The sequence below is a fragment of the Thamnophis elegans genome, chromosome 4, assembly GCF_009769535.1.
Source record: "Thamnophis elegans isolate rThaEle1 chromosome 4, rThaEle1.pri, whole genome shotgun sequence".
Lineage (NCBI taxonomy): Eukaryota > Metazoa > Chordata > Lepidosauria > Squamata > Colubridae > Thamnophis > Thamnophis elegans.
The window spans coordinates 1,294,455-1,311,183 of record NC_045544.1 but is presented as its reverse complement, the minus strand read 5'-3'; the positions used below and the strand labels follow the sequence as shown (position 1 = coordinate 1,311,183).

The 16,729-nt window shown below is 37.7% G+C and overlaps 1 protein-coding gene across 1 annotated transcript; it reads right to left on the bottom strand.

The window, feature by feature from the left end:
• Positions 1–5,563: 5,563 nt before the first annotated feature.
• Positions 5,564–16,483, bottom strand: CLN8 (CLN8 transmembrane ER and ERGIC protein). The gene is given in 4 exon segments (XM_032215873.1): positions 5,564–10,019; positions 10,022–10,112; positions 13,568–14,217; positions 16,463–16,483. Coding segments are annotated over 3 exon segments (864 nt in total). The 5' UTR covers positions 14,111–14,217; positions 16,463–16,483; the 3' UTR covers positions 5,564–9,789.
• Between the last annotated feature and the right edge of the window lie 246 nt (positions 16,484–16,729).

Sequence of the window (16,729 nt, the reverse complement as noted above, 5' to 3'; positions counted from 1 at the left end):
ATGCACCAACCGAAACGGTAGCTAGTTTTGACAGGGGGGGGGGGTGTTCAGGCCAGGGGTCTTCGCTGTCTTTTTTTTTTTTTTTGATCCCCAGAGCGCGTGATCGGGGTGCCATACTGCTCTGAGAAGCCACGCTCGGGTGGCTCCTGCTGAAGTCTGCATCTAGAAGCTAAGTAAGCTGCATTATTTGAATTTCCTTATACCACAGGTGTCAATTGTACAGGGCCCTCATAAAACTGGGTTTTACTAAAAAAAAAGCAGCTTGTTTTGTTCCCAAAAGTGTACATTTCTTCTCTTTGGCCATGTCTTTTTTTCCCCTGGGCAATAAAATTAAAATACGCAATGAGGTACCATCAGTTGTCTACCAAAAGTAATCCAGGCACAAATCCTTTTTATTGTTATTTACATATTAATTTACATTAGCACTGAAGGGAGGAAACCATACTGCATCCACAATAAGCAGCACTGCCACTTATCATATGTCTAATCCAGTGTTTCCCAACTTTGGCAACTTGAAGATGTCCGGACTTCAACTCCCAGAATTCCCCAGCCAGCATTCGCTGGCTGGGGAATTCTGGGAGTTGAAGTCCGGACATCTTCAAGTTGCCAAAGTTGGGAAACATGGTCTAATCTGCCTGTTCCCAGCAAACTTAGCAAGAGAGAACAAAAACATTCAACAGAATTCCAGAAACATGGCTTTTATTTTTTAAATCAAAATGCAACCTAAATCTCTAAACTACAATGCTTTGAAACACAAGGAGGTACAGCTTCAAACATGATACTGTAGAAGCCAGACTAAAGCAAATGATAAGAATGGTTGAATATAGAGATGGGGCTTTGGCAGGAAAGGGAGCAGTCAGAACTGGAAACAGCTGGTGGCACCATGGAGAAGTCTTCACCTTTTGTATCTGCAAAAAACTCTTCAAAGACGATCAGGATTCTCAGCTTATGAAAGTAGAAGCATATTCATATACAGACAAGTTCCAAGCTGTTTAGGAATATACATGGAATTTAACTTGAAACTTTTCCAAACAGGAGTCATATGCTCCTGTCAGGACATACCCAGCAGAAACCCAAGACTGCCACAGTCTTCTGAGTGGTGGCCCCTTCTATACAGAACATCATTCACCACGAGGCACAGCTAACACCCACCCACCCACAATCCTGTTGTTCTTATAAGCTGTGCAGCATCATCTACGTGTGGCTATATACATTTGCTTAATAAATTCTAGACCATAATTCTAGACCATAATTAATTCTAGACCATAATCATTTTTTAACTTCCTTCAGTTGTCCAATTGGGAAAAAACTAGAAAATGAGCAATACCGTAGTAGCCAGATTAATTTTTTTCAGAGAAAGGATGTAATTGATAGATCATCTGTAGAGGGGGGGAAAAGTTTTCCTTCATACTACACCAGCCTGAGGATCCAAGAGCAGAAGATCGAGAGGATTCCCAGGCTGTGTTCCTGTTTTTTCAAGTAGAAGTCACTTAGATGATACCTTAGGCTGGGACAGAAGATCATTTCAATCAACCACCAAGATTCTGACTGACAAGTTTGGCATGAAAGCAAATTTCCCTGCTAGGAAGGAACGAAATAAAAGAATGCCGTCTTCTTCCCTGTTTTGTTTTTATGGGGACGAGAACTGTTTGCAAAGAAGATATGATAGGAAGCAAATTAGCAAGTCATTAATATAAATGAAAATTATATGCCAATGATGTTGTAGTAACATATACACATCCAAACCACTCGAGAACTGGTAATGGAATATACAGAGCAGTATGGCTTGGAATATAGAATTAGATTTTTTAATCCAGCCTTTATTATTTTCATAAATAGCTGAAGGCAACAAACATACTTAATACTCCTTCTATTTTGTCCACAACAACCACCCTGTGAGGTAAGTTGGGCGGAGACTGATTGGCCCAAAGTCACCCAGCCGGATTTTTCGTGCCTAAGGCTGGATTAGAACTCAGAGTTTCCTGTTTTCTAGCCTGGTGCCTTAATCACTAGACCAAAATGATGGTATAAAAAAGCAGTATCTGCAACAGGGTTTAATATTATTGCTAAAAAATCGGATACCGGGGGATTTACTTAACAAAAAAAAAAGATTTCTTTATGAATAACTATTTTCAGACTTAGAAATGTATAAAGGGAAATATTAAGATGGAAAAAATGAAATGGAAGGGAAAATGTTACACTTAGTTAATATCACACTAAAAGAAACTAATATGTTTTACTTATATCAGCCTAATACTGATTGCAAAAATAAACCATTTCTTCTCTAAACATTGGGAAATACAGTAATAGGGTTGGATCACTTTTTTAACATTTTGTGGCAATGGTGTAAAGCCCCCCAATTTTGGCAAATGATTATAAAATGAAACAGATTTTAAAAATTAAATTTATTTTCCAACCTTCTATTTTTCAGTTAAAACATTACTAAATGTTACCACAACAAGCTGTTTTTCTCGAGCCATGGTGGGACAGTGATTAGAATACAGCAGTGGTTCCCAAACTTGGCAACTTTAAGACTTGTGGACTTCAATTCCCAGAAACAGAGCTGGCTGGAGAATTCTGGGAGTTGAAGTCCACAAGTCTTAAAGTTGCCAAGTTTGGGAACCACTGGAATACAGTATTGAGGCTAACTCACTGCTCACTGCTAGAATTCAAATTTCACCAGGCTCAAGTTTGACTCAGCCTTCCATCTTTCTGAGGTTGGTAAAATGAGGATCCAGATTGTTGGGGGCGATATACTGATTTTGCAAATTGCTTAGACGGTGCTGTAAAAGCACTATGAAGCAGTATACTAAGTGCTATACTATTACTATTTTGTACACAGTAACAACAGCTCCCAGGATTTTTTTGCCTTTCATTGGTAATTACATCATACAATCCCTCTGTAGAATAACAAATTTAAGTTGTGGGAGACTGCATGAAAGTTAAAAGTAGCCTTATATTTGAAAAACAAATCAGATACGGAATTCAGTTCTATGTGGAAGCTATTCTTGGATTACACTTCCACATATGGCCCTATACAGCAGCCAACATTTGGATTTCTTCAAACGTTAAGTTTTTAACATTTAAGTTTGCATTTGACTTGCTATATACAGGGAGCTTTTTAGATGAGGTAGAAATTATTGTAATTTTTAATCTTGATTTATTAATACTAAATGTTACTTTGAATATTTTTACTTAATCTTCTAATGCTTATGTATATCAATCCGGTGTACATTCAAGCTTTTTATTCCTTTTTTTCCCCCCTGACTGATTTTTAAATAGAATGAATACCAGATGCAGATGACACTCAGTTTTAAGTCTCTATCCCAGGCTGACCCAGTTATATTTTTGGAATACTTTTGCTGTGGAGGGATCCAAGGGAAAAAATGTTTTCGACTTAACCCTTTATACTGTGTTTTGGGCCTTCCTAGATGAGAACTTCCTTTAGTTCTCAATGGATTGCACTGCACCAGGTAGGACCAGGGCGTAACAGAGCATGGAGGAAAGGATATCTTGCGCTCACAACTCTAGGTGTCAACCAGGACCAGGAGTGCTTTTGCACAAATCCACTTTGCGCACCAACTGCACCTTTTTCTTTGTTTGGGAGCATTGCTCAGCCACATCTCGGTCCCCTCAAAGTAGACTGCTGCAATGCGCTTTATGTACGGCTGCTTTTAAATATTATTCTGACGCTGCAACTGGGGTGATGTAGGGAAATTGTTTACAGCTCAATTTACCCTCCATCATAGCTTGGCAAGGTGCCCTGGCTCCTTCTGGCCATAATGTTCAATTAAAAGTGTTGTAGAACCCTTATAGAACCCTTAATGGCCTGGGGCCAGATTATTTGCAGAACCATCTCTCTTTGATCAGTTTTGCCCATCTCACTAGGTCTGACAGGTTTGGATTCTATTGACAGGATCAGCGATGGAGAACCTTTTGGGCTTGGTGAGGCAAAAGTTCAGAAAATGCCTAAGCTGACTCTGCTGGCATGTCACCCACAGACCCCGAGTAAGAAATAGAAAATTCTCTATCCTCTTTCCCCCCCCATCACACACATCCACACATCCAGGCCACCCTGAACAGCAGCATCTGGGCTTCAACTTCAGCCCACGTTCTACCACTTCCACTCAAAAAGGCTACCTCACCTTATTCCCCAAGCGTGCAAGCCCTGGGGAGTGGTACAATTGCCCCGGTGGTCTAGCACTCCCCAAGATCACTTACCTTCAGGTGGGGTTCTCTTCCTATTGACAGGGCCCTGCAGCCTACCTGAGGTTGCTCCGGTCACACGAAGCCTTCTTTCTTGAAGCAGGTTTTGAGAAAGATCCTTTGCAAGCCTCTGCAAACTGCACAGGAACAAGGCGGGCTTTCGAGAATAGTTATTCTTGGGTGTTGGTGAACACTGGTGTGTCACCTAAAATGTGGCATGTCACCCTTGACACATACACATCTTAGATGGCACTATCTAATACTGTGATGTTTTAAAAAATCAATTCCAGTCGAACAAAATACTGAATTATGAAATCAAAATAAATAATTTTAAACCAGAGATTTAGAAGTTTACAGCAATTATATTTTTTAATACACAGATGACACATATCAGAAATAATTATATTTAAAATAGAAAGTAATATGGATTTTATTGTTTAATGCAGTTCTAATAATGAAAACCTTCTGGAGAAATAAACAATTTTTTTTTTTTGCATAATACTGAAAATTAAAATAGGTGCCAAACTGAGATTCTATAGGAAAGAATCTCCTCTGGACACAATGAGTGCATTCACATACTGCCTTATGAACTACGTAGGACCATGAAGACTGTTGTGAGACACATGAAACCAATCAGCATCCATTTTGCAACTCTCAAAACCTTACCACATGGGATGTGAAATATTTTGGCTATTTGCATGGCGAAGGAGTGTTATTTTTTCCCCCTTAAAACCTCTAAGCCCCTTCCCCTAATGGGTTGCAATCCCGCCCGCTTTAATATGCCATTCTTGCATGCCATGTCTTTATTATAAGCCAATTAAGTCCCAAAATTTTGGTTTGGATTTGATAGCTGGCTCTCCTGTCAGAAGAAACAGTTAAAAAGAACTGTAGCTCCTTCCATGGTGAACTGGAAACGTCACTGCTTGTATTCCCCAAACAGTCCAAGGTGGAAATTCAGTGTTTGCAACTCTGACCTCGTAGCTTGAGTTTTATAATCACAACTGGACCACAGCAAGTTAGTAAGGCTGTCATAAATAGATCCACAGAATAAGTAAACTGGTAGATTTGGAAATGTTAGTGATACGTAGATTATAATCAAATAGAAACATTATTCGCAACATGAGAGACAATTCCTTCCTTGTATAATTGTGAGCAAGGCTAAACTGAACAACTAACACCTTGATGTAAATATTAGTAAACCTCATTTGAAATGAAGGATGCAATTCGGATGGCATGGTACCATTCCAGAAAAGATGTAGGATTTGAAGATTACATGACGTTGATTCTAGTTTTTCCTTTCCACAAATGGGCAAAAATATTGTGCTCTATAATTTACCAAGAGAGGGGAAGACCAAATGGAGATATGATAAATATTTATTAAGCACAATAACAACAAACAGCTCCCTAGACTTCAGGTGATATGAAATCATCTGGAACTAGTTCAGAATAGACCAAAAAAATATAGTTTCTTACAAAAAGGCAGAGTTGCTCCTGGCTTAGGCATTTTTAAAATCACCGAGGACAAGACCGTTAATGGCTAAGTACTGATTTATGCTGTTTCAGATTGAATATAATAGACTTTCCCATCATGGTGTCCTCCAGATACACTTATTTCCAAACTTCACAGCTATTATAATATTTGGGAATACTGAATTACACAATCAACACCTCCAAGTAACACCACGAAGTCCATGCCTTTTTTTATTCCACACACAGATATCTAGAAGTATCTGAGTGGCTTTCTGTGACAGAAAATGAACCTAGATAAACTTCTGGGTACCGGTAATTGCATTTCAATATATTAGGGGGGGAAAATGATTAAACTAAAAATGTTAGAAAAGATTTTTTTTACTGACAAAAAAGCACATTTCACTGCCCATTATTTTAACTGCAAGCAAAAAATTGTGAAGCTTATTAAATAATCAATTTTAAAAAGGAAAGAAAGGATTACATTTATTAGTAATTACTAAAGAGCAAGAAAAAACAATATAGCAAATATATTTGCTGCATAAAATACTTTTAAAAATAAAGTCCTTATTTTTAGGAAGTAGCTATCCTCCATTAGCAGATAATACATAACTGGGGATGGTAATCAATATAAAACACATAATTTTTGGTTGTTGACCGCAAGGGGACATAGGGGAGAATAAAGAGAACTCAATAGCAAAGAGTACAAATAACTATCTCAGGTTCAACTTTATCAGCATTATTTAAGTAGGAAAGTCGTAAACCACTTTTTGTAATACCTCATAGGGCAAGTAGGAAAGAGAAAGGTGCTTAATTCTCCCCCCCCCTCCTACTTTTCTTCATTACAAAGTGCACATGTTGGCTTTTCTTCAAACTGAAACATATTTTAAAGATCACTTGCATGAAAAAGAACTTGGAGCTGCTAAGAAATATTTACAAAATGCAAATACCCTAAACTAGCTTGCAATTAAGAACAAAGCGTAGCTGAGACACCCAAACTCTCATCTATCTAGTTCAGCTCTCACATTTGAATAAAAATGAAATTCTACCTAAACACGTGGTTTCATTATTAGACTACTACAGGTGCCCAACACCCACTATTCATCTTTAAAAAATACTCTACTCAGCTATTCTACATTTTTTGAAAAGTGTACTGTATCCCAACAATCTACTTTTTAAAAATACTCGTAAGAGAGAAAAAAAGTCTTATTTCTGTTGCAAATTTGACCGTCTGCCCAGGAAAATTCCCATTTCTATTATTTGGACCTACTTTTTCTTTTGGTGCTAAGCAAAGAACCATTTAACAGAGCTCTTTTACATTTTAAGTCAGGACGCATAACCTGCAATCACAGCATTCTGTAGTAATGCATGACTGCATAAGTTCTACCCATCCATTTCTTGGTGTGGTGCCTGTGGTGGCACTAAGGCTGCCACCAAACACCGAATATGACAGCAGGATAAAACGTTACACATACATCTTACATATGCATAAGGAATAAAAAAAGTAAATCAAATTGAATGGAGGTGTGGCCTGACTTCTTTTGGAACAGAACAGAAATGACATATATTCAGGAGTGAGAGGAATTCTAATCAAAATAATCATTAGCAGCAGCATTCCCATCTAAATCACAGTACTGATTTGGCCAGGGGAAAATATAGACTGAACTCTGAATTATTGTAGGCAACTGAGATAAATAAAAAAGCTACCGATATATTAGCAAGTGAACTAGAAAAATTAAACTCATTTAAAAAACAAACAGTGGCTACTGCACGTGCAACTAAGTTATGGGTTGTACATCAAATATATCTGAAATTGTTTACTAACTACTCCTGATTATAGATCAAGCATTAGACGTTATTCCATACACAGTGCAATTTCTCACCCACAGAAACATAGGAAATATATATACTACATGTATGTAACTTTTTCGGTGACCAATAGGCAATCTACCATTTGATTGCTTCCATTTTTGCAAGGTGCAAATGTTTTAATAAAAGTTTTTGTTGTGCAAACTGCAACTACTTTGCTACTTGATTAAAAACAAGCAAACTGGTAAACTTCTGCTATCTAGAAAGAGATCCAGTGTCTTGGTCACAAAATAAACTGCAATTGAAGGATTGCAAACAAAAATTTACACTTCGTTCATTAGAGAAATGCTAATCATTATGACGGGGAAGACCAGTCATTTTGCTTAGAGCCCAGGGAAAATGCAATTAAACAGATTTTTTCTGTGATTTTTTTCAGAGAAAATAACAATGGGCAGGTTGATGATGTATCAATGAGAACATTCTAATCATTCTAAAATGACCCTGATTGGATTTTGATCCCAATCCCATCTGTATTAATGACATTTAGCCTTTTTTTGGGGGGGTCTGTTTTTGACAGAAGACTGTAAACATGGTACAACCATCTTCAGAATGCAAATTTTCAATTTTTCATCCCATATTGTGGCTACTACTCAGAAAATGTAAGTTAGTCAAGAAAAATACATTAGTTGCATCATTCCCAATAACATTTTAGCCAGAAATATGGCATAATTCAAAATATCAAGAATGAAGAGTATCGAAGATGATTAAGATAACTACCTTAACTTAGATTAATTATTATGCTGGTCATTAAGATTTGATTGATAAATTAACTGCACAGATTCAAGCCAGGTTTCTATACATGCATTTAGATTATGCAAAAATTTGCCTCTCGAACTGTTATTCTTTCCAAATAATGACTAGAGTAAATGGTTAATACTTCTGGTATGTAACTTTCACAAATGTAATACTGTTTCCTAAACAGGGAAAAGATAGAAATTGGAAAAAAAACTTTAGACTTCAACGTTTTGTGCAGTCTTACCGCTTGCCTTTCACTAATTTTACTAGGGTGGGAAGAGAAAGATATATTTCAAACTATTTCATTTACATATTTCCATACTGAGCTTGAATATAACAGCATTAATCTCAGGTTATCATGCTTCTATATTACCTATACTAAAAGATATTACCAAACTCAATGCTTTATCTTTTAGAGTAGTTGTATATTCCAGATAATTTTATAGCATGTTTGTTTAAAATAAGATGGGTACTTGTATGTCACAGCTGCCATTAGATGGCAGTGTTCAACAGCTTTCCATTGAAATACAGTATTAGGTTAAGGTTTAGTTTCAGCAATTGTTATACAGTAATGTAGTGGAATAAATACATTTTAAGATTTATACGTTGATTTTTGGATTTTAGGGCCTGGGATTAACAGATAGAACAGAATGTAATAGAATTTTATAATTTTCCGTCTAAAAGGTGGGATGCAAAAAGCTGGGAGCTCATCACCTTCAATCTCTCCTAATGAAACTGAAAACAGCAGCTTTCCTAAGTGCCATATCAAAAATTGAATGTGTTACTTATTGGATTATTATCTTTAAGGTATACAGGCTTTTCTACTAGCCACTATGTAATATTGCATGTCAAAGAAACGTTTTTTCAAAAATGTTAAACCCAAGTTATGACCATATTTTCCATGTCCAATTACTCTTCAAATTTAAACTATATTTCATAATGTTCTAGCATTGGTGCTAAACATTTTGGTGCTTTTCTGGGGGAAAATGTAATGTTACCCCTCCCTTCTCATATGAGATACTAAACTGGATTGGTATTTGGCGTTCATTAGATAAGGTAGCAAACTTTACATAGAAACTGATTCATATATAAATGAAAAGGAATAAGTGCAATTTTAGATTGATCAATCCCATGGGAAAGAAACTCCCCGTACTGGACATTCTTTGAGACAAGACCCAGAATCCTTTCTAGACTGAAATCTGTCCTAGAGCTGACACGCTCAAAATAGCAAGTCCTGGAAGCAGCAATGCAGGTAAAGATGGACAGACGAGGCAGTTTGTTTCCTGCACTTTGCTGGTTTATAGAATATTCCCAATGTGACTAAGAATGCCCGACATTTAGGACACACCTGCAACATTTATTAAATGAGATTAATAATATTCCCAATTAGGTAACATCACTAGAAACTAGTAATTTAGATCCCTTGATAAGACACAGCTTCATATTCCCAGCTGTCTATCTTATTTATTTCTGACCAGATTTTACGGCTACCCGTAGAGATCCAAGTCAGTTTCAGAGCCCTTTCTTCTGGAATGCTTCTCCGTTTACTTTCACAGATGAACCATTTTTCATTGCTGTACCACTAAAATTCCAGTCCGCAGGAGAAGAAAGTTGAAGAGTCTTTTTGTATGTCCAGTAGGGATTAAGTATGAAGGTAACAGCGCTCAATCCTGTTAATAAAACAGTAAAATATAAGAGTCCCAGATTTTCCATCACAGCATTCCAATTGGAAAGACACACCCCCACATATGGTAGGTAAGCATCATGCGGCAGTGAAACATGTGGATCATTATCCATTGACTTGCCTTCCAAAGGAAAGTATTAGCCCGGCCAGCCTAGAAAAAGAAAAAAAAAACCCCAAGTTAAAATACCAAATAGATAGAATTTAAACGTATTTCACATGAAACAAGAACCATACTTGCAAAGTTAAAGCATTATAGAATGTGACTACTTCCAATTTGTTGAAAGTTATGAAAGAAGCAGGGAATCTGAAAGAAAACTAGCTTGTGAGTAAAAACTTGATTAACATCTGGATCACCTTTTGGAGGACAAAATGGAATGTCAGCAAGAACAACTCAAGTTCTTCCAATTTGAGCAAATTCATGCCTTTTTGTCTCATGACTGAAAAGCGTCGCTCAAAGGAAAAATAAATCTTTGCTTTATAATCCATGCCCTACACCAGTTACAGAACTGGAAAATGCAGGAGAAAATGTCCCAACATATACCAGTAAATCTGCTCCAAAGACTGCTCCAAAACCAGACTTATTCCACAACAGATCTAGATTTCATCTGTGGAGTTTAATCAAATCCGTAGAAAATAGTACTGGCTACCTCTTAATGTAGATAAAAAAGAAGGATGTTTCCTGCCATATTATCCCAGGCTGTATTACTAGGAAGTAGAATTCAATTGAGAAGAAAGAGCCAGTTTAATCTAGTAATTAAGGGTAGCATGTTAGAAAGCGGGAGACTGTAAGTTCTAGTCCCACCTTAGCCATAAAAGCCAGCTGGGTGTCCATGGGCCAATCATACTCTCAGCCCAACCCACCTCATGGGGTTGTTGTTTTGGAGAAAATAGGAGAAAAGTGTCTCCTCTATTTGTAAAAATAATAAAGGCAACATATACATGAATGTGTCCTTTACTATTCTAAATCCATCTTACTAAACATCTTTATGGTGTTCGAAGTACTCTTCTACAAGGATAATATTAAATTGGAGGCTTCAGTATTCTGATATAAACTTATGCAATGTCTCCCACCTATCCCAATATCTCTAGTCTAGAGAATAGCTTGAATCCTAAGGCAGGGGAAATCTGAAAATTTCTAACCTCTCCTTTCTTTTACTTATTCAGGGCATTACTTAGCAATATAAATCATGTTTTATGTGAACTCAGTTAAAATTATACCAGTACAGTATGTTCAATTCCAGCAGTATCTCAAAAGGAAACATTTGAATTTGAGTCAGGTTCCAAAATTGCTGTGATTATTTCACCTGAACATAAACAGATGGCCAGGAACCTCCTAGCACAACTCAGCAAAATCTAAGTAAATGATACCTACTTGATCTTGACATTCATATCGAAGCATAATAACCCACAGTGTTTAAATTGCTCAGTTGTTCCTATGAATTTAATTGTTCCTTAATATTTTGAAAGAAATCCTGGAGATCGTATCTGCTTGGAAAGACCATAGTCTGACAAAGCAGTTCTTCATCTAATATGTAATAGTGGGTAGTTCATACTACTCAAAGATAGTAAAAAGTTTTTCAATTGATGTTACTTACAATTAGGTTCAAAATATTAATAAGAATAGTTTCACAAGTGATTATCCAGATTTTCAATCTTATAAATCAAAAGTATCATTAACCATAACTGATGTGCCTATTCTCTTTTACTTTTAATATTCAAATCTAGAAAGGACTGGTTGGGTTCATATAATTTACTCTCTTGTTTTCCATAGTTATTTTAATCTAGAAGAGGCGGGTTGGGCTCACATAATATATTCAGCCTAGATTGTGAAAGTATAACTTAAATACAGGCACCAGTATCCCTTTTACCTCCTCTACTAACATAATTGCGAATGCCTGGCTGGGGAATTCTGGGAATTGAAGTCCAGACATCTTCAAGTGGCCAAGGTTGAGAAACACTGGTCTATAGTATCATGTATACTGTATAGAGAATTCTATTGCTTAAAGGAATACTATTCATATAGTAAATTCATAAAGCTGAATGACACAAGGACTCAAAGTGGCATATTCAAAAGATTGTAAAACACACTATCCCAATAAAGCAGCTTTATGGGAGAGCTTCTGAAGGGTTGCATCTACAAATCTCCTTATCGCTTTCTCTGCCACCTCCAAATGAAGGGAGCAAAGTGTACGTGGGTTCCCTTTGCTGTCATTTCCCTATCTTTCCTAATGACGCATATAGTTAACTTCCCCTTATGGTTTTAGAAAAAGAGAAGATGTTATATTATGTCATGACCTCCCATACAAGGTCTTACATAACTTCCTCAAAAGTGATGAACGTTTGTTGACATCAGAATGTAGTTGCAAGAAATAAACATTCTCCAACAGAGCTCAAGATTATTATCTTGGATTGGTGGTATTGTGGGCAGTCAAACAAGCAATCCACAAAAATAGCATCTTAATCTATGGTTCCATGTCACAGGGGGGAAAAAATCCAATTACGTACCTAGTTCACAATATTGTAAAACGGGACACTATATGTATTTCATCTTATTTAACTACTTAAACAACCTCACAGATAACAGTAGTCTTACATTTGATGTGGTGGATCTCTCCCATGTGCCAAACCTGTCATGCATTGAAATTCGTAATAGAACTTTAATTCTTCATTGGAATGCACACTAATTATCAACATGAACTGTTTTAGATCAGATTACAGTTCATGTAACTCAACATTCTTATTAGCTATAAAGGAAAAAGGACAGAGCTCTCTCTATCTCTATCTCTCTCACACACACACACCTCTCTCTCTCACACACACACAGAGATAGGACAATTGAATGGAATTGAAAACTATGTGGCTAATTTCTACTAGCATTATTTTGAGTCTCAAATGCTTCATCATCCTTCCAGTGATATTTCCCATCGTCCCCAAACTGGCTGGGAACAAGTACAGAATGTTTTTTACCCCAACCAGATTCATTGATTCTACAATATTTTTTTTCCAGAACGAGTGTTTCGGATGCATTTGTAGTCTAAAACACAGTCCTAAGTTAAATTTAAGTTACATTTAAATTTAAAGTAGTAAATTAATAAACACAATATTGAATTAATAGATTTAATATTTCATCCAGAAAAGCTCTCTCAAGATTCATGACCTAATAAATTAATTATTCAATCGGGTTACTCCTACCTGTTGCTCTACCACTTAATGTTCTAGATCTGAGAATCGGCTAATCTTTTCAAGTGAGCATTTATTATGACACTCTTCTGTAACAGTTACATCTGTTGGTAGATGAAGAACACTAGCAGTGAGGACCTCCAAGCAGCTATGTACTCAGACATGGGTCAGGCCTGATCAGTCAGAGCCTCTGGAAATGCATACAATAACAGAGAGGAGATGGAGGATTAGATTCTAGATAGGAGATTCAGCAAGAAAAAAAGGGAAGAGTGAGAATTGCAGCCTGAACTTTGAGAAATAAAATGCTCCCAGAATGCTGCAATTCTAGCCTGTTTTGCCATATGGACTCCCACTGGGAACTAGTCCAGACAAGATATGTAATTTTATGTAGCAACTATAGCTGTTCTTTGCTCACTTCTCTCTCACCTTTAGAAGTATCCAAGATATGCAAGTGAAAGGTGTACTCATCTCAAGTAGCATCCCCATCAAAGGTATGTAATGTCCAGATTTTATGTTGATTATCAGACCCAAAAAACCACCAAAGGCCAAAAAATGGTGAGCAACTACAAACGAATCAAAAGTTTTAAAGACAAAATTAGAGACGTGAACGGCTACATTTTCCAGCAGGAAGAAGCCGGAGGCTATGAGGCAACTGAACCAACTCCAGTCCTGCTGGGAATAAACCTTGTCAGCGTGAAAAACTGGGTCTAGGAGTAAGGCCCAGAAGCCAGCCACGCAGCTCTGGATGCCGAACACGCCTCGTGTAGCAGCCAGGTTCCAAAAGACTTTCTCCTTCGCCGACAAGGAGCGGTAAGTTCTGCTCAACCAGGAAGACCAAAAATGTGAAAAGCAAAATATCCCCAAGTAGAAAAAGAAGCCAAAGGCCACTAGGGCCAAACGAACTTCCCACAGAAGATAATTCCAGGCAAATATGGATGTAGATGTTGCCTCATCATTTTGAAGACTCATGTTTTCTACTTATGTTGAGATGGTCTGGGGAGCATCCGCTTAAGGTCCACTTAAAAATCTTGAACTTTTGCCCATGTAGTCAGCAGCAACCAAATTCTCATGGTCATCTGTAGAAAAAAAATAAGAAGACAAAATGCTCTATATAGTATAGAAATACATACATTACACATAGTTCTAAGAAGTTGTACAGACTCAGTTTACACACTGCACTAAGAGCTCCTTTAGTTGGGTAAAACTTTTGTATAACCAAAATGGCTCAGAATTTTGTGTAATCCAATAATAATTACTCGACAAACTGATTAAGTAAACATCAAATGAAAGTCCAACTTATGCAGTGCAAAGGTTGCTTGGGTTTCTTGCATATAAATGTACTTCTGCAATTAACACTGAGATAAAGTATCGCACATTGCTTCTTAGCACCTGTCACCGGCCATATTAGTGTGGCTCTGAATCCAAACACTAACCTATAGAAAAAAGTCATGTCTGTGACGGCAATTAAATGTGTAAATATATACTTGTTGTAGTGAACTTATTAGGTATGTTTTTTTTAAAAAAAAAAACATTAAGAGTTGCACAGACCTAACTATGAAAAGTGCTTTCTGGGGAGAAAACTAAAGATGGCATGGGGGACAGCTGGCTGGCAAGATAGCTATAGTTGCCTTCCTTGATTTAGTGCCCTCCACAAGGCCTGGACTTATAAAATGGCCCTGCAGAACAGCTTAGACAAAATCATGGTTGGCTAATTCGTGACACAACATATTATATAAATCCAGTCAGTGTAATCGGTACATGGTTTGATATGTTGTGTGAATCTAAACATCCAGGTCAATTCAGGCAAACATGGTTAACTAAACCCTGAGTAAGCAAGGACAGAGTCAAGAGATAAACAAAAACATAACCAGTGGTTATAGCCAACTATGGCTTCTTTCACTCTGTTCTTACCCTTACTCGGTTGTATTCCACACTTTCAGGAAAATGAAGTTGCACACACAACCTCGAGGCTACTTAGGGAACACTAATAAGATGTAACTGCTGTATTTTGCAGGCAGTTTCACAGGTGCACATGACTGCCTAGTTATTAGCAGGGAAGGGATGTTTTCAAGCTTTCTTCCATTATGCCTCGCAGATGGATTTAAGTAAGTTCCAGATGCATATTTCATTCCTAGCCATTATACATTATGATTCAGGTCTGGGTCATAATAATCAGCCCTTAACTGGAAATAAAGACACACAAACATAGAGACAACAATAAAAGAATATGCTGTACTTGATTAACATCCTATCTAATATTTTTAGCAATTGTTCCTGACTTCTGACTTTATTTTTAAAAAACTTTATATATATTTCTCTGATGGTTGCAGTTGTTTGATTACCAAAGACAGAATTGCATTTCCCCCCCTAGAGCTGACAGGCACTCGGTTGACAGACTGTCTCCCATTTACCCAAAAATCAGGTCTGCCTAATTCACAGTTGAAATTCCCAATTCAACACTGGTTGAGGATGATCAGAGTGGGACAGAAGCAACGGCTACTTCAACATTATCCGTCCTACCCAAAGATATTTTCAAAATATATTTCTGCAGCCTGGTCTTTTTAACTTGGAGATGCAAAAAGTAAAGCCACTGTCACTAGATGTTCACCATATTGCTAGTAATTTCATATAAGGTATTTTCCCTGATGACTGTCTTCCCGAGTCCTTTCTCCGGACATCTCAATGCTTAAGAATACCTTTCTGGGTAAAACCATCCCAAATGCCCAAGGCTTCCTCAGATTAATTCTTGCCCAGCAACAGATTTATAATACAAGTAAAGCTTTGTGACACCCTCGTTTAAACGCTTAAAACCAATAGGAAAATAAAACTGTTTTTAGGGAAGTGCGGCTGCCCCAACAACTCTGAAGAAAGACTGAGGGACGGGAAAAAGCAACACCGCATCCTGAAAACTACACTTCCAGTTATAGCTAGTCCTCGACTTACAACCACAATTGAGCCCAACGTTTCTGCTGCTAAGGGAAACATTTGCCAAGTGAATTTTCTTCCGTTTTATGACCTTCCTTGCCACAGCCGTTAAATGAATCGCTACAGTTGTTGAGTAAGTAACACGGCCGTTTAAACTGAATCTGGCTCCCCCGTTGACTTTGCTTGTCAGGAGGTCACAAAAGGTGACCACGTGAGCCTGGTTATACCGCGACCGGCATAAATACGAGTCTGTTGTGCCAAAGCGTTTGAGTTTTTGATCACAAGACCCCAGGGATTATGCCAGGGCCGTAAGCGTGGGAAACGGCCATAAGCCACTGTTTCGCAGCGCCGTTGTGACTTTGGTCACTAAACGAAGCGTTGTAAGTCGAGGACTACCTGTGCTTCCCTCAGGCCTCCTCACTGTCTGTCTCTCTTGTTCTGAAAGAAAAAAAAACAAAAGCTTCACTTCTGCTTAAAAGAGCTTTCCGGAATTGTAAAAGGAAGAAAGAAAAACCACCGCCTAACGCAGAGCAACGGGCTTCCCCCGTCCACAGCGGGTGGCGAAGGGGAGCGGGGGGGGGATCTTCGGGGGGGGGGGATCTTGTCCCACTTCACCCTGACTTCACCCTTAAAACAACGTTGGCAGGCGAGGAGGGTTGTTGT